The 26,913-nt window shown below is 44.0% G+C and overlaps 1 protein-coding gene across 1 annotated transcript in view; it reads left to right on the forward strand.

Moving 5' to 3' along the window:
• Positions 1-861: 861 nt before the first annotated feature.
• The window catches only part of ROR2 (receptor tyrosine kinase like orphan receptor 2), a 285,132-nt gene continuing 259,080 nt past the window's right edge, over positions 862-26,913 (forward strand). The window contains exon 1 of the mRNA XM_075549750.1: positions 862-1,292. Within this exon, the coding sequence (XP_075405865.1) occupies positions 1,196-1,292 (97 nt within the window). The 5' untranslated portion in view covers positions 862-1,195. The remainder of the gene's footprint in view (positions 1,293-26,913) is intronic.

Raw genomic sequence — 26,913 nt, forward strand, 5'->3', positions numbered from 1 at the left:
AAATCTTTTTTTTTTTCCCCAAGAGGAGAAAAACAAAGAAAATTCCTAAGTTACACACAGGAGGCCCAAGCTTTGAAACTCCAGTTCTTTGTATGTGTTAAGCAAAACCAAGAATAAGCAAGAAAATATGCCGTATGAATTGAGTTCAAAATGTCTTTTACAAGTGAAGCAAATTACTTCTGCATGTTCTGGGGCTCTGCAGAGAACAAATAGTGTTCTGCCTTTAATGGGTAAAATTACACAATTTGCTTTTAACAGTAAACCAAAAGCCACGGTGGCTTCAGATAGCATCACGCTCCAAAGGGCTCCCGCCACGCAGCTCCCCTCGGCAGCCGTTTACAAGCACTTTGCAGAACGCGGGTTTCCCCACAGCACGCAAAGCAAAGCGGTAAGCAGGGAGGGGCGCGTGATGACCCGGGAGTGGTTCTTTGCTGGAGCACTTCGCCTATCCCCGGTTTTGCTCCTGCTCTTCATCCGCGCTCTGGGACTAGGTGCTGTTGGATTAGGGACTAGGTGGCCGCAAATCTGGGACTAGGTATCTGGGACGAGGTGCTGGGACTAGGTGCTTTTGGATTTGCCTAGGTGGAAACGGTGGGGCGCAAAGTCACCGATGTAGGTAGGCTTAGGTCTTCGGGTGTCCCGCCCCGTGAAGGTAGCGACAACGGCTCGAGAAGCCTGGCCGGAGACGCTCGCCCGGTGATGTCTAGCTGGCCCTCGGCATCAACGTGCTCAGGAGCACGAGGGCGGGCTCAGCCAGCGCGACCACGAGCGAGCCGCGCGCAGCCCGCGGAGCCCCGCTGTGTGGGCGCCTCTCGCCGGCAGGGGGCGCTGGCGTCGGGCTCGGTCGGCCCAGGCGGGGCGGGCAAGTCGGGACCCTGCCTCCTGTGCGCTGGCGGTCCGCCCCCCGCGCTCGGCCCGCGACCGGCGGGACGCCCCAGCCCGCGCCCCGAAGGCTCCCAGGCAGCCCGCGCGGCGGCCCGAGCGGAGCGCACATCCGGACTGGAAGAGGAGGGCGGCGAGTTTCGCGAAAGGAACGCACTCGAGGAGCGCCCGGGCGCCAGGGGAGCAGCCGCACGGGCTCCAGGGAAGGGGGGTGCCCGGCCCCCGCGCGCCGCTCCGGCCCGGGAGCCTGGGCACCGGACCGCAGCCCGAGCGCGGCGGGCGGCGGGCCCCCGAGCCTTCCACGGCCCGCGGCATGGGCCGGGGCTTGAGGCTGCCGCGGCGCGCGCCGCTCCGCGCTCGGTGCCTCTGGGCGGCGGCCGCGCTCCTGCTCTCCTTGACCCAGACCTCAGGTACGAACTGCCGCCCCCCGCCCCCCTCCCCCGGCCGTCCGGACCGCGCGGCGCCCGCGGCGCCCTTTCTTCGCGGCGTCGCGGCCCGGCCGCCTGCGCGAGGGGGCGCGCCCTGCGCGGGGCCCCTGCCGCCCCCGCCCCGCGCTCGGCGCTGCGCCCAGGGCAGCGCCCGGCCCGAGCGCTGCCAGCCCCGGCGGAGCGCCCGGCGCCGGCCCCCTACCCCGCTCCGTGGCGCACGCCCCCAGCCGGGGCTGCTTCTAATAAGACGCGCTCTGGGGACGGTTAAGTGTTTCCAGAGGCCGGAGGCGGGGGCGGGCGGAGGAGGGGCGCTGGTGGCCGGCGCCGGAGGGGAGCCCCTGCCCGGGGCTCTCCGAGGGTCGCGAGCTGGCGCGCGCGTGTGTTGTCGTGTGTGTTTGTGTGCACGCGTGCGGGCCCCACGGCCAGGGGACGGTTCCGAGTCGGCGTCTGCGGACGTCCCGGGTGGGGACGCCGGTCCTGCCATCGGTCTTTCTCCCCGAGGCGCCTCTCGGGTGGCTCGGGGCTTCCGTCGGCTCCCGGGCAGCGCCCACGGGCGCGGCGGGGCGGAGGCCAGGTGGGCGGCCCGCGGGGCGAGCCCCTGGGAGCCGAGCGGAACGCGCCTCTCCCGGGACGAGGCGGGAGCGCCCGGGCCCCGCGTCCTTCCCTCCAGCTCGGTTAGGGTCTTTTGAAAGCGTCTCTTTTGTTTTCGCGGGATACCCCCCCCCACCCCCATCGGCCCCCGCCGGGAGGTGCGCGGAGCCGCGTTTCCGGTAACTGAAGTCGAGGGTCCCCTGGCCTCAGGGGCGCGGGGGTTTTGTCGTCCCTGATTGCATTTTCCCGAGGGACAACCCACATCCCCTGCGCATCCCGGACGGTGCATTGGGGACTTGGGTCGCACTCCTGTGGCGCTGGAGATCGCAGAGCTAGATGTAAAAGCCGGGGGAGAGGAGCCGTCGGGGAGGCGTCAAGGAGCTGCCTGGAGGGTCCGGTGGCGCTCCTGGGGGGCATCCACCGGGGTGCCCGGAGCTGGCGGACCTGGAGAGCCCCCCAGGCCTGCGGGGGCGGGGAGATCTGGAGGCAGATGGAGTTCCCCTAAGTGCCCCAGACGAGATGGAGATGCTGTAAATGGCTTTCAGCATTGCTCTCCTGCTCACTCCAACTCTCCGGAGCGCTGCTGCGAACGGCACGCCCGGGCCGCCCGTCGGCTTCTGCACGCCGGTTTCCCGGCCAGTGGAAGAGGCAGAAGTGCTGAGCAGCGTTTTCCGGGAGGCGGTTGGGGTTAAGCAGATGTTGATTACGTCAGGCATCACCGCTTTGGGAAGTGGTTTTGCATTTTTATCCTTGTGCCTTGAAGCTTAAAGCCACTCAGTGTAACTAGGTGAAATGAAGCTAGTGACCTCTTAAAGTCGGTCTGTTGTATTGCAGTCTCTAAGGACCTCTCCGTGGCGGGCTCCCCTTTCCCCTCCCCCATAAGAATTCTCTCCTTTAGAGTCAGGAGATCCATTTGCAGGGGCGGGGTCTCATGCCCCAGGATTTGAGGTGCAGTTGTGCGGCATTTGGTGGTGGCCACCCTGTGGTTAATTGCCCTGCAAAAATTCAGCTTTTCAAGCGCTGTGGTTTGTTGAAGTCAGTTTGAATTGCATTTGGGAGAGTGAGTGGTGAGGGGTTTGCAACACGAGAAAGTCTGTTGTTTTCAAATCAAGAGCAGTAAAGTTGCTCTCATTAGACAGAATAGTTTAGAAATTCCCTGTCATTTCCTGTCGAATTGGAGAAAAAGCAACCGATTTTCTTAATTTTTTTCTAGTGAATAATCTCTATAGGGAGGGAATAGGACAGTTATAATTTTCTTTAGGACATAGTGTGTTAATTGAAAATCCAAAGTGATAATTGAATATTGAGGATCTATGTGCTTAATGACTATGAGAGATTTGGGTGGTGGGCTTACCCCCCCTTGTGAAAAGGAACCCAGGCTATGGGTATGTTATACATGAAGCATAATTTATTAAGTGAGAACATCGAAAGATTATTCCAAAGGATTCATAAATTCTTATTTTATATATCTCTGTGAACGACTGTTTCCTAAAGAGACCAATATCGGATTTGAGATTATGTACACTCTCCTAGAGAGGTTTCCTCTGCAGCGGGTGGCAGTTCTTTAAAAATGCGCTTCCATGGGAGGCCAGAATGTGAGATGTTACTGAAGTGGGAAACTAGGTGAGAATGTCTTGTGCTCTATGCCTGCTGAGCCCTTTTTAGTTTTGGAGTCCCCCCCCCCCCCAGTTGAGTTGAGTTGAGTTGATCTCATTCATGGGATCTAGGATGGTTTGTGGATTTGAGTTTCGCCTTTTTCTTTTCTGTCCTTATATGGTCCATTCCTATGAAGGGCCGGGGACTCTCCCCAGACGAGGTCAAGATCCTATCTATGATGACCACATGTGAGGGTCTTGGTACTTGTGTTTTTTCCCCCTGTCACTGTCTCTGTGAAGAGCTGCCTTGCTCTTGGTTTTCACTGCTGGGCCCCCACTGGGGCTCCTTAAGGGTCAGAAGGTTGTCAATGAGAGATTTCCTTCTTCCGGGACCCTGCAGCGACCACCAAGTGGGTCCTGAGAGTCCCTAGGATTAAAAGTTCCCAGGAAAAGTAACCGGGGCTCTTTGCTTTGTGCATGAGCATTGTTCGTGAAACCTCCACCCCCCCACCCCCTTTTTCTTTTTAATTTCTTGTCCTTCTGCTGAGAGCAATTTTATGGAAAAGACTGGGCTAGAAGGTCTGGTTTCCAAACATTACTTCTCAGTGACTCTGGATCTTTCCATTTTGCATCCTCCCACTGTGCCACCGATACAAATGCTACTTGCTCAGAGAGTAGCATGGGCATCTTGAGTTTTGAGTAGTGAAAATTTAAGCAACAAAGAGCAGCTCTGGACCAGTACTTTGGCTGCCCCTTTTTCTGAGTATGCATTTACTTGGGCTTGTAAAGGAGCTTGCCAAAGTGGAAGTCAAAGTAGGGCGCCTGTGCTTGCCTTGTATGAGCAGTTGTCAGTAAATATGCGTGAAGGTGTAATCTGCTTACAATCATATTAACAGTGACCAAGTAATTGTTGCATCATGATGAGAATTTTTCATAAAGCTTTTCAAAATAAACATTTGTGTCGGTATTGTTTGCACCTTTTTTGGGGGGTATCTCTGGAAAGGTTTTCTTTTTTTCTCTTTATAAGTTCTATCTCTGAAAGAATTTAAAAATCAGAAGCCAAAGAGAAGGAAATAATCAAAGAAAGAATTGGCTTAATTTTGCTAAGTAGGTTGTCCTCTAGAAAGGCTTCAATTCCAGTGGGAAGTGGTGTGTGTGTGCACGCGTGTGTCTTTCATTGTCTTTGGAATGAGCTTCAGTAAGCACTCTGTCACTCTGGAGATGATGTGGGGGACGGTGACTGTTCTTTAGGCTCTCCCATGAGTGAGGGTTGGTTTTCCCCAAACCCCAGATGCTCTGAGTCTAATGGTTTCCACACCCTGCTGCCCTCATAAAAGGAGAGTTAATACAATATGTTATTAAGTTACAGAAATATTTTGGCCTTGTAAACCTACACCGTTGGCTATAGTGGCAGCCACTGGTGATGTAATGGTTAAAGTGCTCTGCTGTAAACCAAAATGTTGATGGTTGAAACACACTGACTGCTCTGTTGGGCAAAAGATTTGGCTGATCTGCCCCCTTAAGGATTATACTAAGAAACCCTATGGGGCGGTTCACTGTAGGTTCAATATGAGTCATGGTAGAGCTGACATTACGAAGTTATTGAAATTAAAATGAAATTTAAGATTGAATTTCTCCGATGCACTGGCCACCTTTCCAGTGCTCACTAGCTATGAGTAGTTGGTGACCACCAGATGGGACTGCGTCATGAAGAAGTGAAGGAATTGGTTTAGGATTTTCGGGAGACGGTGGGAAGGCTCTTGCATCGAGCAAACTCAGATGTGGGAGACTCCTGGCAGCCACTTGAAAGAAGGAAAAGCCTACAACTCTCATAGATATTGCAGACTTGGTTCTAGACTACTGCAGTGAAGCAGACATTGCAATAAAGTGAATTATAGGATTGTTTTGTTTTCTCAGTGAATATAAAAGTTATGCTTATACTATACTGTAGTCTATTAAGTGTGTAATAATATTATGAAAAGTTTGAAATTTGGTTAGAATTACCAAGATGTGACACAGAAAAATGAGGCTGTCTGCTTCCATAAAGATTTAGTCTTTGAACCCCTACATAGGTTCGCTGTGAGTCAGAATCAACTTGATGGTAGGAGTGGGTTATTGTTTTATAGTTTTTGTTTGTGTAACTGTGGAACATTTTTAGAGTGGTTTTAGGTAGTGGACAGTTGAGGGCCACAATAAGAGGAGATGGTGATCAGTTTGTCTTAAGGTAGGATAAGGCTAAAGCTAGGATGGAAGGAGAGTGGTTGGTTGTCTGCATGCTTATTTTCACAAAATGAAATAGGAAGGATAAGTCAGAAATGAATAAATTGCTTCCTCATACTTCATAGTTTTGACTTGAGACCATGTTAATGTTCTATATATTCAATAAATAAAAATAAATAAATCAATATGGGGAAATGAAAATGGAATACAAATAAGTAAACAAACCCAACTATATTTTTGGTAAGTAATATAATTACACTAACAGAGAAATAGAGAAATCGAATTCAAGTAAATATTGGCCCTAGTATTTGGCTATGTAGCTTCATTCTAGTGGAAAAATGTTGAAAAAAAAAGTCTTGACTCTTCTTATTGGCTTATTTTTCCATTATGATATAGGCATAGTAATTCTAACATGATTTTGTGATACTTCTGGGGTTGGGGAAATAAGAAATGTGTTGTGAAAGTCAGAGGCAGGATTTTCACTGGGGTCAAAGGAAGGACTTGGAGGGTTGGATTAGAATGGGAACTATCAGTATGAATCCATGATTTCATATATTCATATTTATGTTTAGATTGTTATACATTATGTTAAAACATAAACTCAGTTTCTAAAATACATTTTTATTCCCTTTATAGCTAACATAAATAATCCCTCACTAGCATGAGCTAATATACTAAGTGCCAGATCTAGTTTTGAAGTTCTTATACCTTGAAGATATCTTAGAGAAGTGATTTATTATGCAAACAGGACAAGAACTAGTACAATGTGAGCCTGGAGCACATCCATGCGCTATATAGTAATTATGAAATGATGGGAGCATGTCAAATACACACAAGTGCCGACTTGAAGGCATTCCTTGTGGCCAAATCTGGGATAAATTAAGCATCAAAATAAATGAGGACTATTGTAGATTATTCATGGAAATAAGAAATCCATGGGTCTTCATTAATAATAAGGAAATAAGTAAATACACATGTAACCACACACGGAGCAGTTTGAGACAACAGACAGCCCGGAAGCCAGAGCCAGAATTCCAGGTGTTGGCAGGCCACGCTCTGCCCAAAGACTCCAGGGAAGCGTCCTTCCTTCTCTCACCCCTATTGACTTTTGGTGACTCCTGGTGTTCTTGGACTGTGGCCACATACCTCCAGTTTTTGCATGCGTGTTAACATGGCTTTTTTACTGTGTGTCTCTGTGTGTCTTCCCTCATCTTCTTAAAGAATACCAGGATAATTTCGTCTCAACATCTCTGACACCTGTAATGACCATTTTTTCAAATAAGGTTACATTCTGAGGTTTGGGGCAGCTGTCATGGAGTGGGGGACACTGTTGGTCTCTATGGAACGTTCGGGGTGGGATGGGTTAGGCATTGGGCTGCTGTCTGCTAGCTATGCAGGTAAGCCCGCCAGCTTCTTCCTGAGAAAAAGAGGAGGCTGTCTGTGTCAGTGCAGGTTTACAGTCTGAGAAACTCTATATGGTGTTGGTTGCTATGAGTTGGAACCAGCTCAGGGGCAGTGGGTTTCTTGAGTACAGGTTTCTATGGAGTTCTGGTGGTGCTATAGGCTAAGTGTTGGGCTGCTAACTGCAAGGTTGGTGGTTCAAACCTACCAGCTACTCCATGAGAGAAAGTAGCTGCTGTCTGCTCCCATAAAGATCTACAGTTCCAGAAGCCCTATTCTGCCCTTTAAGGAATTTGAGTTGGAATTGCCCTGCTGGCAGTGGTTGTTTTTATTTTTTTAAATCAATGTTCTGTTCTGTTCTTTTGTTTCCTGTTCCCTGCATCCTCACTGTTTGACCTGTGAATACTTCATATGAGTGGCAAGAACTATTTTTTCACATAATCTCAATACTTTTACCATAGTCAACCACATTAATGTTATCTAATAATTTAATACATGGATGTACTTCATTTTCTCCTCTGTCTTGCGAATGGCTTTTTACAGATTACAAAACCCAGCAGAGAAGTACAGAGGCCATGAAAGGGGTGACTGGTGTCAGAGTAGGTTGAAAGGTTGGAGGAAGGAGGTATTTCGGAATCATCTTTGTTCCGATGGTGATTCTCTCTCCTGATGCTAGGCCATTTTTACAGGTAATTATTAACTGAGAAGATGGAGGTTTGAGTCTACTTAGAGGCAATCTACCTGAAGAAGCAGCCATTGAAAACATACTCTACTCTGACACAAATGGTGTCGCTGTGAGTCAGAGCTGACTCCACAGCACCTGGGCGTCCTGAGTCAGAATTCCTCTTCAGCAAAGCCTTGGGATGCTTCTGGGATGTTTGCCTCTGAGTTGCAGAAGGTGCTGCTTCTCTGCAGTCCCCAAAGGAAACAAAGGATGAAGGCTGGGTGGGGAGCAAATGCTGTGGAGACTGGGGTGTGAGGGCATTTCTTTAGAGTTGAGTGTTTTGGGTGCCGAGGCCCAGGCCTGCTCATTTCGGAGGATGTTCAGTGCCCTTGTTCTGGCTCCGTCTTGGAGAATCACCGTGCGGGTGGGCCCAGCAGTTAATCTCTAAGGGAAATGAGTGGAGCTTTCGTGTTTTTCTTAGTCTCTTTCACTCGAGAACTCTCTTTTGGTGGTGCCTTAGTGTTCCTACCTCCAGGAAAGATGCCCTGTGTAATAGATTATTTTATACAATCTCAAAGCCCTTGCTTTATTAAAACAAAAAGCATTTTATAATATAACCAAAGACCCAGTTTTTGGCTTTGGAGTTGTAGAGCCTTTGACATTCTGCTTGAGGCTGTCTGATAGGAAGTATTTAAAGCGTCTAAAACAAGCAGACAAAGGGATCAGTATCTAGAATATGTAAGAAACTTTAAGATAAATGAGCGAAAGGTAAAAAGGGACACAAGCAGTTTCAAAAGATCTAAATCCCAATGTCCAGAAATGATGAGTTTGGCCTTAATAGGATTGGGGAATATGCAAATGAAGACAATTATCACTTGCTAACTTTGACCTGTTAGATAGGCTAAAGTGAGAATTGAAGAGCAACACGTGGGGAATGTGGCATTGTGGAGTGTAAATTGTGGCTTTCTGGGCAGTTTGGCTTCCGTAGTTAATGTTTAAACAGCTAGCTCTAAAAAGATACGGGAGGGAGCCTGATAAAAGGATGCTCACTGCCACTTCATCTATAATAGCAAAAAGTTGGAAACATCTAAATGTCTTTTCATGAGGCTACATAAAATATTTTTCAACTACGAATTACCATGAGATCGTTTAGTTGGATGTAGAGACTGCTGGGTGCTGGTCTAGCACCTGGCCGCCAGTTTGCCCTGTGGTAGTAGCTTGCATGTTGCTTTTCTGCTTGGGGCTGTGCCACTGGTATTTTAAATTCCAGTAGGCTCACCTGTGGTGGACACTTTCCAGTGGAACATCCAAACTAAAACAGAGTAAGAAGAAAGGCCACATGGTCTACTCCCCCCAATTTAGCAAGTCGTATGGACCACGATTTGCTTGCTTTGGAGGGAGCTGTTGCCGGAGGAGAATATGATGTTTGGTGAAATGGGGGGTTGTGAAGGGGAGGGGGGCGTCAGTGCGATGGATGGGGACAAGAGCGCCATGGTGACTCAAACATGGTGTGATTTATGAGAGTGGAGCAGGACTGGGCATCATTTCCTTCGGTTGTACATAAGGTGCCCTGAACTAGAGAAGATTCTTCCACAGCCACATATAGGTATAGCTGCTAATAAAGGAATATCTCAAAGAGAGTTTATTGACTGGAGGTTTCATTACATCAAAGATCATTTAGCTTAAAAACAAAAAAAAATACTTCCCCTTTTATAAACTGTTTCCATAGAAATATAAATCCCAAGTATCCAAATTTTCTTGGAAAAATCTTACTCTCGTGATTCTATTTTTTCATACATTTTTGAAGCTCCTTCATATATTTAAAGATTAAAAAATTATCTTTGAGGGTTAGTAATAAATTGCTACAAGTCATAGAAGCCTTTATTAAACAAAACGATCAAATTGTGAAGCCAGTACTTCTCCACGTACACACCATTTAGGTCTACACCACTCTGAAGGGGTGGATACCATCCCCCCCAATCCTGCGTTCCTCAACTTCTGTCTTGTCAAGGTGGCAGTTTTGTCATCCTCAGGGAGTCCATCATGTTTCTCTGAAATAGCGTTTTTGTTTGGGGAACACAAAGAAGTCGTAAGGGCAGAATCAGGCTGTGTGGCAAATGTTGTAATGTTTCTCAATGAAATTTTCATTCGGTAGCCCTCACTACCCTGGAAGCATGAGCAGGGTGCATTGTCATGAGGAGGAAAAAATTCCTTAGCACATTTTTCCTGATCTTTTTTCTGCCAATGCCATTTTCTGGGTTTTGGTTTTGAAACCTTTTCTTATTAAGCTCCTTTGAGGCAATCTATCAAGATTATACTTTAGGAATCCCCCCAGTGTTACCGAGGCTTTCTGAGTAGACTTCTTCTTTGAATATAACTAGCCCAACAGGTCCCCTTGGAAGCTACTGCTTTAATTGGCCCTTGCTTTCTTGATCGTATCAGTAAATCTAAGGCATTCCTGCTTATGATTCATTTCATAAGCTTTAAAAACATTTTAAAAACATGTTCATTAGCTTTAAAAACAAATGGAAAGACCCTACTTTTTGAGCTACTTTGTGTAATGCTGTTGGTAACCATCGGAAGCTTTCTGTAACTAATATATTTGCTTAAAATAGAAAATGCCCAACCATGTGCAGTCTTATCTTCTATAGCTGTCACATCAGTAATCCGTGATCCTTGTTCACCAGTTCATGGACTGCATCCGCAGTTTAAGCACTCACTGAGAATGACAGTCTTCCTTCTTTTCAGTTATCTTTGACGCCTTCCCAATTATGATGATTACAATTCTATGTTATCTTGGCTGGGCCATTATTCTTGGTGGCTTGATAGTATGTAATCATGCCCCATGGTGAGATTTGATAAAATATCATGATGCGGCGAACTGCTAATGAGCAGTCACTTAATTGAAATGATTTTCCTCAAGGGTATGGTTTACTTCTAATATACAAGGATATTCTGGCCAAGATGTCTTGAGTTTTATTGCATCTGGATCCTGTCTCAGGCTCTTCATCATCTAACGCTAGATTCTTTGGACTTGAGCCAGTGGCCTGCTTTATTGCTGACTGATCTCGGGAGTCATTCCCTTCTGGAGCTTGTGAGTCCGCAACCTGTCATCTCACTTGCTTGATCTTGGATTCATCCACTTCCATAGCCTGGAGTCTGCTGTGTGACCTGCTGCTCTTGAGTTCATGCTCCCCTGCAGTTCTGCGAAGCCAGAGAAGCCTCCAGTCTGACATGTAATCCATGGATCGAACTTTGTCAGCCAGTTTAACCCAGTGAGCAGTTTCCTTGAGATAAAATTCTATGTGAATGTCATTGGTCTTGCATCACCAGAGTACCCAGCCTAAGATCCCTACCTACCTTCCTTAAAATACTTGACCCATCTAAAACTGCTATCTTGTGTAGGGCAGCACAACTGTAAACTTGTAAAGCTCCAAAGAGTTGGGAAGATGGCCACTTGAGTTGGTTAATACTTTATACTAGTCCTGACCTCAAAATCACTTCCCCCTCAAAGGATACGAAAAACCTTCCTTTTTTGAAGGCAGCCTTATGAGACGCAGTTGAGGGCATTACTGAGATAACATGTCTGCAGCCGTATAGTGATCACAGCGATATGTTTGAATATTTGGTTTGAATTAATGCTGCACGTGGATGAATTAGAACCTTGGTTGTAGTACTTTTGAACTTCACCCACGTATTTGTATGCTTCCAATGTGGAGTAGTTTGGAAGCTTTCTTCAAGGGCAGACATTGCTTTCTATAACTATGAGCGGGGGGATTACTACCTTCCTTTTGCTTTGTAAAGAGTCCTTTTGATTCTCTGGCCTGAGTGTCTGGTGAGGAGCTATCGCAGGAAGTTAATTTATTGCATGAATAGTGGAACTTCATAAGCTTTTCAGGGATGCCTTTCCAACTTTCGTGTGTTATGCGAACCGTTACGGGAGTCCTTGGGTGATGCAAACAGTGAAGCGCTGGAGTGTTAATGAAAGTTTGGATGCTCAAAGATACGCACAGGTCCACCGGACACTGGCCTGGCGATCTACTCCTGAAAGGTGGAAACCCTATGGTGCAGTTCTGCTCTGAACAAAAATGGGTCAGGGCCAATTCAGGTACAACTAGGAACACCCGCTGTATGAATGCTGCAGAGATGAAAGCTTTGTTTCAAGTAATTCACCTTAACTGGTTCTCCGATTTTAGATTTTCTAGGATTATTTCTTATCTTTATGAATGTTCCACCACATTCCATTAAAATTGTAATTCCTGTCATAAAACTTTTCATACATAGTTGTTTCATCCCAGACTTACAGTGTGTTAACAGACATCTCTGGGTCTGCTGGTGATCGCAGTCTGGAGCAGCTCTCTATTTAATTTTGGAATCCTGAGTTTGCCCGGGGAACTGTTGCAATGTTTTCACCTGTGTAAATGGCGACAAGAAATGGCTACATGAAGACATTTCCCCATCTTCTGAAATTAAATAAAATACAGGGAACCAAGTGAACCAAGTGAGAAAATGATTAGAGCTGCCGTTTAAGATTCCTTAGAAGAAAAAAAAAGCGTACGTAGAGTTTCTCAAGGTTTCAAAGTGAAGTTGAAGGCTCTCTGCTCTTAAGAACCTTTTAAAGAAAGAGAATACCACTTTATTTACTTAAATATGTTAATTGTGTAAAGCTTTCTGTTGCTTTTGGTTTTTGAGTTCTGTATAATAGTCACTTTGGTAAAAAGGGTCCCTTGCTAACCAGTACCTGAGACTTGGAGTGATTTCTCCACTGGCTTTTGTTTGGTGGTAGCAGTACTAGCAATGGGTCCCCAGACATAGAAGCACAGATAGACCACCCCCAGCCTGGCAGGGGCAGCACGAGCTGGGTGGTGATATGTGAGTGGTACAGTCAGGACCCCTATAGGTACTGCTGGCCCGACATGCCTCAGTCATGTGACAACAGGTCCATTCCACCCTCCTCAGAAGCTTGCCACAGCTTCCCTGAATTGACCCGTGGATGCATTTGCGGCCTGCCTTGTTGTCTTGACATTTGTCCAGATTCTTGTTCTTGTGAGACACCTTCGACTAGATTCTGACTTACGGGGACTAAAAGTATGCAAAACAAATGTATGCAGAGTAGAACTGTGCTCCGTGGAGTTTTCATGCCTGTTATCTTTTAGAAGCAAATTTGCTGGCCTGCTTTCCTAAGTGCCTTTGGGTGGATTTGAACAGCCAAACTTTCTATTACTAATTTACTGCTCAACTCTGTGTGACCCAGCAAGTGTTCCTCTAGGGGACCCACCGTCATTTCCTGGAGATGAATGAATGCATTTAGATTTTGGTGCTGGCGAAGGATCTGCCAAAAGAACAAACTGATCTGTCTTGGAAGATGTACAGCCAGAATGCTCCTGAGAAGTGAGGATGGCGAGACTGTCTCATGTACTTCGGACATTTTATCAGGAGAGACTAGTCAAGCTTGGTAAAGTAGAGGGACAGCGAGAAAGAGGACGATCCTTGAGAAGATGGCTTACCATAGGGGCTGCCACAGTCGGCTGCAACGGAAGAGCCATTGTGCAGATGGTGCAGGACTGGGCAGTTTCACTTGGTTGCTCACAGGGTCCCTGCGAGTTGGAATTGACTGCACAGCACGCACTCGCCGTCGCCGTCGTGGTCATCACCGTCAGCACCGTCGTCTTTTCTTTCTATGGGGATATGTGGACTTTTATTTTTTACCAGTTGCTTTGGCTCATAGCGATCCCATGTGTGGCAGAATACAGCTGTGAACCATAGTATTTTCAAAGACGAATTTTTCGGAAGTAGAACACAAGGTCTTTCATCTGAGGTGCTTCTGGGTAAACTCAAATTTCCAACTTCTGGGTTAGCAGCTGAGTATGCTAATCATTTGTATTACCCAGAGAGCATAGGCTTGATGTGAGCGCAGGATGTTTGCACCTAAGTTTACCAGACACATGGCAGAAATCCCCCAGGAGAATGCGGTGCCCTCAGGAGCAGAAAGACTGGGCAGGAGCAGAAAGACAACTGGGGTCTGATTCTTTTTAAATGAGCCTCAAACACCCCCGGGGGTGAGAATCCTAGATGTGATGTGCCCTGCCTGAGGGTCTTTGTTTCTTTTATAGGCATCCTGGTAAAAATAAAAGCAAAAACCAACAAAAGCAAACATCCTAAAGGCTGTCGTGGCTGTCAGTATTTTTGATTCATTTGGCACTGGGACCCTTTTGAAGTCAAAGCAGCTTGGAATCCTGGAAGGCATGGCCTCCTGGATTCAGTGGGAGGTCATAAAAGGCCAAATGGAGAAAGGAGAGAGCAAGTGGGCAGCTCTTCTGTGGCTTTGCAGGAGTTTATGCAAGGCTTTGTAATGGAAGGAGTTCTTGGTTATACTTGGCTTCCTTGTTTGTACTCAACAATGCCTTCAATTAGTTTTGTCTCATATTGCAAAGCAAAAATAAAGAAGCAAACATAAAAACACATTTTTGTTGAGTCAAGTTTTGACTTCGGGAAGCCCAACACATGGTGACTCCATGTGCCACAGAGTAGAACTGCTGCATGGGTCTTTCTGGTTGTGATCTTTATGGAAGCAGATTGCCAGGCCTTTCTCCCAGGATGCCCCGGGTGGATTTGAACCCCCCAGTCTTTAGCTTAGTTCAACACAATTGTGTGTGCCAACCAAGGACCTTCAAAGTTAAAGGTAGTGTAAAACACACTGGTGAATAAACAGACATTGAATGAAGCTAGACTCATCAGAACCATCTTCTAAAAAGAAACAAAATCAGCGGATGACAATCCTGTGGCCCAGTCTTCAACTCATCATGATCATGGCAGTGCACAAGGTCACCGTGAATCAAAGGTAGCTAATAAGAGTAACTGCCCCACACGGGGTTTTTTTTTGTATTTCAAAATAACTGTATTTGGCGTTTTGATAGATTCTACCAAGTTGCTCTCCTAGACAGTTGCAGTAATTTATGTTCTCTGCAATCGTGCTTTTCATAAGCACTGACCTGCTTTGGGAAATATCAAATACTTAAGTCTCAGGAAGTCTGAACAATAGGTATGGTGTCTTACTACTATAATACTGACTTTAATTGTTCATGAAGTTGAATATCTTTTTACGTATTTTTTTTGTTTACCAACTCTTATTTTCTACATGCTTTTAATTTTCTTAGGGATTTATCCCAATGCCAAATCATATGAAAATAGTTTTCCCCTCAGATTGTCCTTTGGTTTTGCTTATATTTGTTTACAGGCAATATGTTTTAATTTATATGGACTCAAACTAAGCCATCTTTTCATATATATATAAATTCTTTCTTAGTGGACCTTGGTATTCTAAGACTATTCTATGAAAAATCATTTTTTTAGGTTTCTCCCCCTTACATTTAGATCTTTTGTGTACACAGAATTTAGATCCAACTTTATTATTCTCAGAAAAATTGCACTATTGCCAATGAGTTGATTCTGAGTCCTTTTTGAATACTCTGTTTCAGTGATGTTAAAAGCTGGCCCTTTTTCCTTTTGTATTAAAATTCACATGGATGTTTGGTATTACTTTTGGACAATTCCATTCCCATCCCACTCACTATACTATAGCTTTATGAATTTTAATATTTGTTAAGATAATCTGTCTCTCTTTGTTATCTCCACCCCTGAATTTTCCTATTTAGTCATATATTATTACTTTGTTTTTTTTTCCCTAGGTGAACTTTAGAATAATTTTATCAAATTACAAACAAGACCTTTTCTTAAGTTGTGAATTTTCTTTTGAATTTATTTTAGTTAAAATCCCTAGATTGTGTAGCTTAATGTTTTTATTTTTACTTTTGCTTTTATTTCTTCTGTGATGACCTATTTAAGAAGTTTTTTTTGAAAAATAATAAATCATTTTATTGTGGGCTCTTACAGCTCTTATAACAATCCATGCATCAATGATATCAAACACATTTGTACGTATGTTGCCATCATCATTTTCAAAACATTTTCTTTTTTAACTTTCAATAGTATTTATTCACATGAGCAGAACCATTCCTACCGGATTAATACATCATAATAAAATGAGGACACCAAAATAGTAAGCATAAATAGTAGTCCTGGACCACCATTCTTTGGGCATTCCTAAGGCAAGAGATAAGAACCAAAGTTCAACAGCTGCCAACTCTATAACCTTAGGATAGCAGTCATCTGCTTTGTCTCACACTAAGGACACTCAACTTTTTAAAAAACATTTTATTAGGGGCTCATACAACTCTATTACAATCCATACATTCATCAATTGTATAAAGCACATCTGTACATTCTTTGCCCTCATCATTTTCAAAGCATTTGCTCTCCACTTACGCCCTTGGCATCAAGTCCTCTTTTTCCCCCTCTCTCCCCGCTCCCCCCTCCCTCATGAGCCCTTGATAATTTATAAATTATTATTTTGTCAGATTTTGCCCTCTCCGGTGTCTCCCTTCACCCCCCTTTTCTGTTGTCCCTCCCCCAGGGAGGAGGTCACATGTAGGTCCTTGTAATCGGTTCCCTATTTAAGAAGTTTTAATACTTCTAGAGAACTAGTTTTTGGTTTTCTTGCATTTGGTCAGAGAATGTGATCTGCTGTATCATTTATGGTTTGGGAGAATGTGGTAAATTTTAATTGCTTAACATATGGCCATTATTTGTAAACGTCCAAGGAAGACTTAGAAAGACACATGTTGGAGTATAGATTAACTTCAGCAATTAAGTTCTTTTGTAACTTTATTTATACTTTTTGTCCTTTTATGTGCCCCAGGCAGAGAGGTAAGTTAAAATACTCTATATAATTACTTCTGCCTGTTTCCCTTTGATATTTGCTTCAAGCTCTACTTTATGGATATTGTGATGTTAGGACATGAATTTTTGACAGATCTTTATTGAGGATTGTACTCATGACTTTAAAATCTTTTTTGCTTTTAATTAAAACATGAAATATTATAATTGCCCCTTTCTTATTTGTGATATCTTTTGGGCAAATCTCTGTCCTGCTACATGCTTCTGCCTTCTAGTGGTTTAGGTTTGGACAGGAATTACATATACAGCAAATCACTTTATTTGGGTTTTGATCCTATTCAACTCTCGCTTTCTTCTAGATCGTAGGTTTCTCTTCGCTTCTGTTTGTTGATATAATGTATTCAGTCCAGTGTCACCCCTTATGCTTGTGGTTTCTATGCTTTTTCTGTCTCTATTTTGTTTGGTTTATTTTCTTTTCTTTGGATCCATATGTACCTGTTAAAGTGACCAAAGGGTTACAAAAATAAAGAGAAGGTTAACAACTTAAAGAAACAAAGATTTTTTAGGAAAACTATATGACTTTTGGAATTCAGCCATCTGCAGAAAAGAACATTATCATTCCGTTGGGGGTCCCTTACCTGTCGTTCTATTCAAAACTGTATTACAAAATCGCTATGATAAGCAACATACCGATGGTGTTTAGATGCTCAGTCCTCAATAGTCATTGAACTAGCGATGGAGACTAGAAAGATCATTTTTGGCTTCAGTCCCTGATGACAAGGCGCGTATGTGACCTGAACTAAGCTGAGAGGTCCTCTTCTTAAATGTGCAAAAGACCTGGCTCAATGTCTCCAGGGTGGTAATCGCTCTCTAGCACTTAATTGGTGCTGGGGTTTGTCTGTCTCTCACTTAGTCATTGAAACACCACCCGGAGAGGTTTATTATTCAGCGAAAGGAAGCCAAGACTGAGAAAGGACATTTGACTGTCCCTTAGTCTTATCTCTGTAGAGAAAGAACTCCTCTCAAGTGTGGGCTGGTTGACTTTCAGAAGTTGTGTTCTCTATCAGCGAGCTCTTCTGCCCCCCAGAAACCCAGAATTATGTTCCCCTACAGGAACTCAGAGGTGTGCTCTGGTATCTTGAGTGCTGACAGGGACTCCTGGGAAGGACAACCTTTCTTCCTTGCTTTCGGATGGTCACCACGACACAATCCCACATCATCCTCTTGTAGCGAGTAGTCCTCTGGTTTGGGATTTGCCCGGTAGGAATGGCTCTCCCCTAGAAGTGGGCAGGTCACTGAAGATTGTTTCTGTGGGCAGTCTGCCAAGGCCCACTTAGGTATATGGAGGTTGTGGGATTTGGGTGAGAGTCCAAAAGCAACGAAAGGCCGAGATCAACAAGTGATTTTAATTTTAGATCTTGGTTTCCAAGGGAGCTGTGGCAGGAGTGTACCATGGACTCCTGCTCTATGTCCAGGACACAGTTAAGTGTTGACAAAATATTTATGGCCTGCACGTGAGGCCTTTACTCCTTGCCAAGATGACTCTGGCTTCAGAAATGGGCCAGAAAGGAATGTTCATACTAAGCTAAATGACAGCGAGCTCTGATCTTTTAGAAAAGTTAGGTGAATTTCTTCATCGGATGATAGACATGAACAGTTTTTGAAGTTTGAAACCTCCCCCCTCTATATTTTTATGTTTTAAATTCCAATTGGAGAGAGAAGTCTTCCTAAGTAGATTTGTAACTCAGATGCCCAAGACATTATGCAGATTGCTTAGAAGCTAAATTTCTCACAAAGATGCAAACCTTGCCCATTTGTTGATGTGAGGTTGAGCTTTTAAAAAAAATCATTTTATTGGGGGCTCATACAACTCTTTTCACCATCCATCCATCCATTGTGTCAAGCACATTTGCACATTTGTTTCCCTCATCATTCTCAAAACATTTGCTTTCTACTTGAGCCCTTGGAATCGGCTCCTCATTTCCCCCCCTCCCGTTCCCCCCTCCTTCATGAACGCTTGATAATTTATAAGTTTTTATTATTTTGTCATGTCTTACACCATCTGACGTCACCCTTCACCCATCAGTTTTGCCCTAAGAATCTGTCTCATGAAGATCAGAGAAAGAGCAATTAGATATACCTACAGTCAGGCCTATGGATTTGTGGGAAAAGGGTCCCTTCTGGCTCTACCTGGACCTACCTTCCTTGGGCTGATCTTGTATAATTTAGCACTTGGCTGATGAAGGGGGCAGTGTCCTGAACATGACGCTGTGTGCCTACCACCCCATGTGGATGCCCGAATTGTTTACACAGACATTGGTGTGGTGTTCGACTGATGCCTGACGGGCATCAGTGTTACTTGGCTGGTTTCAGTACTAGTTTCGAATTTTAACCCTAAAGGAATACTTGGAATGCTGGTAGCACCGTCAGATGATTGTTTGAGGTTCGCCATGTAAAACCACCAGTCAGTCCCCTTGAGAAATATGCTATTTGCTTCCATTAAGATGTACAACCTTGGAAATCTATATAGAGTTGCTGCAAGTCAGAATCTACTCGATGGCGGTGGGCTTGCTTGTTTGTTTTAGGTAAAGTGGCTGTGTATCTTCAAATTGGTTCGCTTCGCTGAGGCATATCCTCTTGCTCCTATGTGATTAGGGGCCGCACTAATTGAATGATGTTCATTTAACATTTTTCTATGACTCCTTTAGTTGTTTCTGCTTCTTTTATTTTAAAAATTGTTTTCTTGTGATAAAGATACATATAACAATACGTTTCCCAGCGCAACCTTTTTTCACATGTGCAATTCCATGAGGCGGATTCATTCTTGATGTTGTACTACCATCACTGCTCCCACAACCTGCATCTGGAGGTCCTGTTTATGTTCCTTTGATTACCTTTCTGATGCACATCAATCTTCCCTTTTTCACAAGTCTCAGGTGTCTGTTTGGCCTTCTGCTCTTTGTGCGTTTTCAGTTTTGTTTTTTAGGGCCTGCAGGCTAGGTATCAGGTGGTCCCTAAGTTTACTCCTATTTTTCTTTGATTCTCTTCTTAGGTGTAGGATTTGCATGTAAGTCCTTGGTCCATCTTGCATTTTTTTATCCAGGGCCAGGATGCTCTCCATTACATTCAGTGGATTCGGTGAACTTATTGGAGAGAGATGTGTCTAAGACTTGGGTTTCTTAGAGCCGTTCAGTTGAGCATGTTTGTTTTTAGTTCCATACTGTCCCTGGAAAACAGATACCACAAATGGGTAGTTTTAAAGAACAGAAATTTATTTTCTCTCTAATTTTGGAGGCTAAAAGTCCAAGTCAGGGTCTGCGCTGTACCCGTTCATCCCTGTTGGTTGTCCTGGGTGTTTCTTCATTTCTCGGTGGTTCGCAGCTTATGGTTAGTCATCACATGGCATTTATCTTGCCCTGTGTATGTCTGCAGTGCTGTGGATTACTTGATATGGTCTTGTTTTGTAATTCCCGAAGTGACTGGATAGGACTATGCAAATGTGAGGTGCTGTGGCTTACCAAAGGAATGGCATGGCTTGCTAACAATGTAAAGAACGCTTATGGCGCCTTTGTGGGTGGAGGATCAGCAAGTAAGGTGTGCAGGACCTTTCTGTGGGGATTGGCTAGCTTTCCCATCCTGCTATGCTGAAAATAGGCCATCCCAGAGCTGAAAGGAGGAATCTCACTAAAATCAAGAACCAGGCATGGAGTTTCCTTTGAATCCAAGATCTCTTCATAATCCAGAAGACACAGATCCGTGTCACCGGAGAAACGGTTGCATCGGAGGCAGCAGAACCAAGAGCACAGGCAGATCTGTGGCACAAGATATCCGTGGGGTGAGGAAGCTGTAGTGCCTTTGGGTAGGAGGTTTGCTGGTGGTGTGGGATGCCCTTTGAGTACTTATTGGCAACATTAAAAGAGCTTTGGAACACTTAACTGAGCAGGGCAGAAGCAGAGGCTGGAGGGTTGGAGAGAGACATACCTGTAGATTCAGCTGAGAAGAACCTGGCCTGATTGAAGAACTAACTGAATCCTCACTCATTTCTGACCCTGAATTGTGACCTGTGGATTCCTTAATAAAGTCTATTAACCATGTGGCCTGTGAGTTCTGTGTGGCTATTACATAGTGAACTACTCAGCCCAACAAAATTAGAGTATGGTGGGAGGGACTCTTGTGTCAGGCATATCTGACCTTTGCTTCAGAGGAATTGACCTTAGGTTGTTGATTTTGAATTTTCTTTCCCTTATGAAACTAAAGGAGGTTAGATGCCACACTAAAGACATTTTTACAATGCTGTATCTAATCTGTACTTTTTATAAATTGAAAGTACATAGGTTTAGGATCAATCTCATTTTATCATATAAATACATAATAAAAAGAAACCTTATTTGTAAATAGTCATATGTACAGGTATAGGGGCTAATTTTTCAAGATACACACACATGTGTCCATGGGCAGGCATGCACAATTTAATCCATAATACGGCTCAGAAGTGTTTGTCTCAAGGCAGTGTTGGTAGGCTTTGGAGCTGACTGTTTTTATCTCAAACTAGGTGATGCAAACATTGCGAATCTAAAAGTTAGTTTGAGCCCACTCTTAAAGCAACTTGGAAGAAAGACCAAAAATCAGCCAGTAAAAGCCCTAGAGTGTAGTTCTGTTCTGATACACATGGGTTTCCATGAATTGGAATTAACTGAATGACAACCAGTTAAGTCCAGGGCTGGTCTTGATAGAAACCTCCATGAAATGGTGTGGAGAAATAGACCCTTTGAAATCCCTTGAAGTGAGTTCATAGGATCAGCATGCCTAGGTTTAACACTCTCGCTCTGCCGTTCAGCTTGTTTCTCCATGAATATGCCGGTTTAGAAATCACAGTGGCCCAATTGAAGCAGCCTGATTTAAATTTACATTGCCAACTGTAGAAAAGAACAGATTTCTAGAGAGACTCACAACTAAATTGATATTGTAGGAACCAGGTATACATTTGTTAAGAAGGAGAAAAATTAAACAAGCCTCTTAAATATGTGCAATGATCCTCTGGGATTTTTGAATAATGTTAATCCAGAAAGTGAGATTGAAGGATAATGTTTAGGAGATCATACATCTGATGGGCCCTCAGATAAATTGTTCAAATATTCCTCTGCTCAGAGACTGGGAGGAATTTGTGGTTTCTGTTTAACCACTATCTTTATATGAGCTGGCCTTGGCTTTAATATGAATTTATACTGGTTGAATTTGTACTTAAAGAAAGAATAGAGTCTTCATTTGAGCTTAGAAGTTCTGAATGCCTGAGAAGTCAGCTGTTTAAAAGCAAAGAGATCTTGTATGAAAAGCTTAATTAGCATTAGTAGTAATAGAAAACATTTATTGAGGGTCTATGAAGAATGAATAACTTGTTGCTTTGGTAGTAAAATGAGTCAGCAGTTCCAAGCCCGCCATTGCACAGGAGAAAGATGGGGCTTTAGACTGGTAAACAGTTACCGTCTCAGGGCACAGGGACACTTCTACCTTATCCTGTCGGGTTGCTATGAGTTGGAACTAAGCCAGTGGCAGTGAGTGAGTTTTCATTATCGTCGTGGTATAAGTAAGTACATTTAAAATCAAGTATTTGTCCTTTAGAGTTTTCCACTGTACCTGGGAAGCTAGATCATAGCAGTGGGCTTTAAAATGTTTGTGGAAAACTTTCATTATCTGTTCATTCCACTAGTCCGTAAACTCTTTGAAGGCCCCTCATGTATGTTTAAGATTTGTCTAGGTGTGTCCTGGACAGTAAGGTCAGCAGGAGTACATGCTATGGATTCAGAGGCTGCATTCAGGGACTACCGAGCGGAGGTAATGGTGTTCAGTCTGTATCTGACAAAAGCCAAGGTGGTGGGATTATGGCTGCACTTTGCCTTTTTTGTGTTTGTTTTACAACTTCTGTTATCTGTAATAAAAGAGGGTTTTTGCTACACGTAAAGAAACCTTTTTTATTTAGCCACAGATTTTGTGTATAGAACACTGGCATGCTATTTTTCTTTCTCTCCTTTTTTTCCCTTCAAAATATATGTATATTTTTATTGTCATTTTATTGGGGACTCTTACGTCTCTTGTTAAAATCCATGCATTGATTGCATCAGTCATGTTTGCACATTTGTTGCCTTCATTCATTTGCAGACATTAACTTTCCATTGAGCCTTTGGTATCAGCTCCTTATCCCCCCCCCATTGCCCCATATCCCCTTGATTATAAATTGTTATTTTCATCTCTCACACCGACCACTGTCTCCCTTCCCTCGTGTTTTCTGTTGTTCTTCCCCCTGCAGAGGGGTGTAGGGTGTATGCTTATGTGTTGATCATTGTGATCGATTCCCCCTTCTCCCTTCCCCTCCCCCCTTTATCCCTACCCTTAGAGTATTGCTGTTCCTGGATTCCATGTGTCGTGAGCTCCCAGCTCTTTCCTACACCTGTGTACATGTTCTAGTCTAGTCTGAATTGAGAAGCAGTACTCGGGTCCTGACAGTGGGGGGTGAGAAAGCCTCAAGGAACCAGAGGAATATAGTGTGTTTCATCGATGCTTTACTGCACCCTAGTTGACTCATCCCCTCCCTGTGGCCCCTCTGTGGGGAAATTATTCCATTGTCTACAGATGGGCTTTGGGTCTCTGCTCTGCCCGTCCTCATTCTCCACAACGTTTTTGTTTGTTTGATTGTTATGTGTCTTCTGATCCCTATTACCCGGTCCGATGCCTGCTTGTGATTGCACAGACAGTGTGCTTCTTCAGTGTGGGCTTGTTGCTTCTCTGCTGAATGGCTGGTTGGTTAACGTCTAGCCTTTAATACTCTAGACGCTATATCCTTTAATAGCCGGGCACCATCTGCATTCTTCACCACATTTGCTTCAGCAATTGTGTCGGGAGGGTAAGCATCTCAAAGTGTTCTTGTATTGAGGGAGGGTATGAGCAGAGGCTCGAATTCCATTTACTACCACAGTGTATTGCCAAGTAAATATATGTACATAGGCCAATACTGCTATTTTTATGGATAAATATATTTACATATGCACATACCTATGCTTATACCGCTATCCACTGCTTTGCTTCCTGGGTCTGTTTCCTTTTACCTTCCTTCTGCCCCACCATCACTTTCCCCCTCTTTCCTCCTCTTAGAACTTCCTCTTAGCTAGTTTGCTGTTGCTCTCAGGATCTCTATCTCTTCCTTGCTTTTGACTCTGATTCCCTAGTTATTCCCCTGTATGTGGCACTCCCTGCACCCTTCCCCTGCTGCACTTACCCCTCAGGTCCCCGCGGGACCATTGTCTCCTTGAGTTCACTTTGGCTTGCTTCCCATGCCAACCTTACATGAGAAGCACACCAACTATGACACAGACCAAACAAAAAGAAAATAAAAGCTTTAAAGGAGAGAAAAGAAATAAAGATTAAATAAAATTTTTTTTAACATTTTATTAGGGACTCATATAATTCTTATCACAATCCATACATATACATACATCAATTGTATAAAGCACATCTGTACATTCTTTGCCCTAATCATTTTCAAAGCATTTGCTCTCCACTTAGGCCCTTTGCATCAGGTCCTCTTTTTTTCCCCCTCCCTCCCTGCTTCCCCCTCACTCATGAGCCCTTGATAATTTATAGATTGTTATTTTGTCATATCTTGCCCCATCCGGAGTCTCCCTTCACCCCTTTCTCTGTTGTCCATCTCCCAGGGAGGAGGTCACACGTAGATCCTTGTAATCGGTTCCCCCTTTCCAACCCACTCACCCTCTACTCTCCCAGCATCGCCCCTCACACCCCGGGTCCTGAAGGTATCATCCACCTTGGATTCCCTGTGCCTCCAGCTCCTATATGCACCAGTGTACAACCTCTGCTCTATCCAGACTTGCAAGGTAGAATTCGGATCATGGTAGTTGGGGGAAGAAGCATCCAGGATCTGGGGGAAAGCTGTATTCTTCATCGGTACTACATCGCACCCTGACTGACTCATCTCCTCCCATAAACCCCTCTGTGAGGGGATCTCCAGTAGCCGACAAATGGGTTTTGGGTCTCCACTCTGCACTTCCCCCTTCATTCACTATTGTGTGTGTGTGTATATATATATATATATTTTTGATGATGCCTTATACCTGGTCCCTTTGGCACCTCGTGATCGCACAGTTAGTGTGAAGTGCTTTTTACCTAGCATTTATGCGTATTAGCTATTATAAGTGACCTAGAGACAATTTAAAGTACAGTGTGGATTCTGTAGATTATAGACAAGCACTATGCTATTTGATATAAGCTACTTGACCATTTGGAGATCTTAGGGAGTCCTGGAACCAATTATTTCTGGATAATGAAGGAAGACCATAACCACAGAGTTGTACAACCAGCAAATGTCCTAAGGTCAGAATATTTTCATCACTGGTGTCTATTTTGTTAGGTGTTGTTGTTGTTAAGTGTTACCGAGTTAGCGCTGACCCATAGTGACCCTATGCACAATAAAACAAAACACTGCATGATTCTGTACCTTCTTCACAATTGTTCCTGTTCCCAAGCCCATTGTTGCAGCCACTGGTCAGTCAGTGTCATTGAGGGCCTTCCTCTTTTAGTTGCCCTTCTACTTTACCAAACATCATGTCCTCTAGGGACTGGTCCCTCCTGACAGTCTGTCCAAAATATGTAAGATGAAGTCTTGCCATGCTTGCCTTTAAAGAGTACTGTGGACTTATACTTCCAATATAGATTGATTTGTCCTGTTAGCAATCCATGATACTTTCAATGTTCCTCTCCAGCAACACAATTAAAAAACATCGATTCTTCTATGGTCTTCTTTATTCAGTGTCCAACGTTCACCTGCGTACGATGCAGTAGAGGAGGATACCATGGGTTGGATCAGCTACACCTTCGTCCTCAAAGTAACATTCTTGCTCTTCAGTACTCTAAAGAGGTCTTGTACAGCAGATTTGCCTAATGCAGTACATCTTTTGATCTCTGACTACTGCTTCCATGAGCACTGATTATAGATATAAGCCAAAATCTTTGACAACTTCAACAGTTTCTCCATATATCATGCTACTTATTGGTCCAGTTGTGAGGATTTTAGTCTTCCTTACGTTGAGTTGTAATCCACAATGAAGGCTGCAATCCTTGATCTTCAGCATGTGCTTCAGGTGTTCCTCATTGTGGGCTAGTAAGGTTGTGTCATCTGTATACTTGAAGTTGTTAATAAGCCTTCCTCCAATCCCGATGCTGCAGTCTGCTTCATATAATCAAGCTTCTCTGATGATTTGTACAGCACACAGATTGAACAAGTATGGTGGGAGAATACAACCCCGATGCACACCTTTCCTGATTTTAAACCATGAAGTATTCCCTTGTTTTGTTTGTACAACTGCCTCTTGATCCATGTACCAGTTTTATGTGAGCACAATGAAATGGTTCAGATGTCTCATTCTTTTCAAGTTGATTCACAGTTTATTGTGGTCCACATAGTCGAATGCCTTTGACTGCTTCAATCTTCTCTTCATGTATTGTGTTCTAATCAATTGCATAAGCAGTGAAACACAAGTGAACATCTTTCTGGTATTCCGTGCTTTCAGTCAAGATCCATCTGACATCAGCAGTGATGTCCCTTCTTCACGTCCTCTTCTGAATCTGCTTGAATTTCTGGCAGTTCCCTGTCAAGGTGTTGCCGCACCTTTCCTTGCACGATCATAAGTGAAATTTCACGTGTGTGCAATATCAAAGACATCGTTCTCTAGTTTGAACATTCTGTTGGGCCACCTTTCTTTGGAATGGACACAAATAGGGGTCTCGTTCAGTCAGTTGGCCAAGTAGCTGTCTTCCAAATTTCCTGGCATTGTGAGTGCTTCCAGTGCTTCTTCAGCTTTCTGAAAATTTCGATGGGTATTTCAGACATTAAATTGGACCATATGAAACTGATATTCTAACCATATTCACCGTATTCATGGCAGTTTTTAATATGCCATGAAAAGTTCCATTATCTTTGATTTCCATTCTCCCACAAACTTTTTGACACTCTCAAATTTTCTAACCCATTTTCCTGTTTTCAAGTATTTGCTTAAAAACCCTTTCCCCAAGATTTCTCATCTATCTTATTTTAAACCGCCCTGAAAGTGTTTGCGGTTAGAGAACAACGTGTGTGGGGAAAAGCTAAAAAGAGGATTTGTGGAGATTCTGGATGAAAGATGCTCATTGTGGGCCCTCAGTTTCTTAAAAGACTTTGAAATGGGAGAGCTGGCTTTATGTGTTTTGACTTCTGAGGGGAATAGAAGGATCATTGAATGGAGGTTATAGGGACAGAGACTTCAGTTTAACAATGAACTTTCTGGTTATAAACCTGCTCAAGCACAGTAACAATTGTGAGGATGGTGCAGGACTGGGCATTGTTTTCTTC

The sequence above is a fragment of the Tenrec ecaudatus genome, chromosome 5 (assembly GCF_050624435.1).
Source record: "Tenrec ecaudatus isolate mTenEca1 chromosome 5, mTenEca1.hap1, whole genome shotgun sequence".
Classification (NCBI taxonomy): Eukaryota; Metazoa; Chordata; class Mammalia; order Afrosoricida; family Tenrecidae; genus Tenrec; species Tenrec ecaudatus.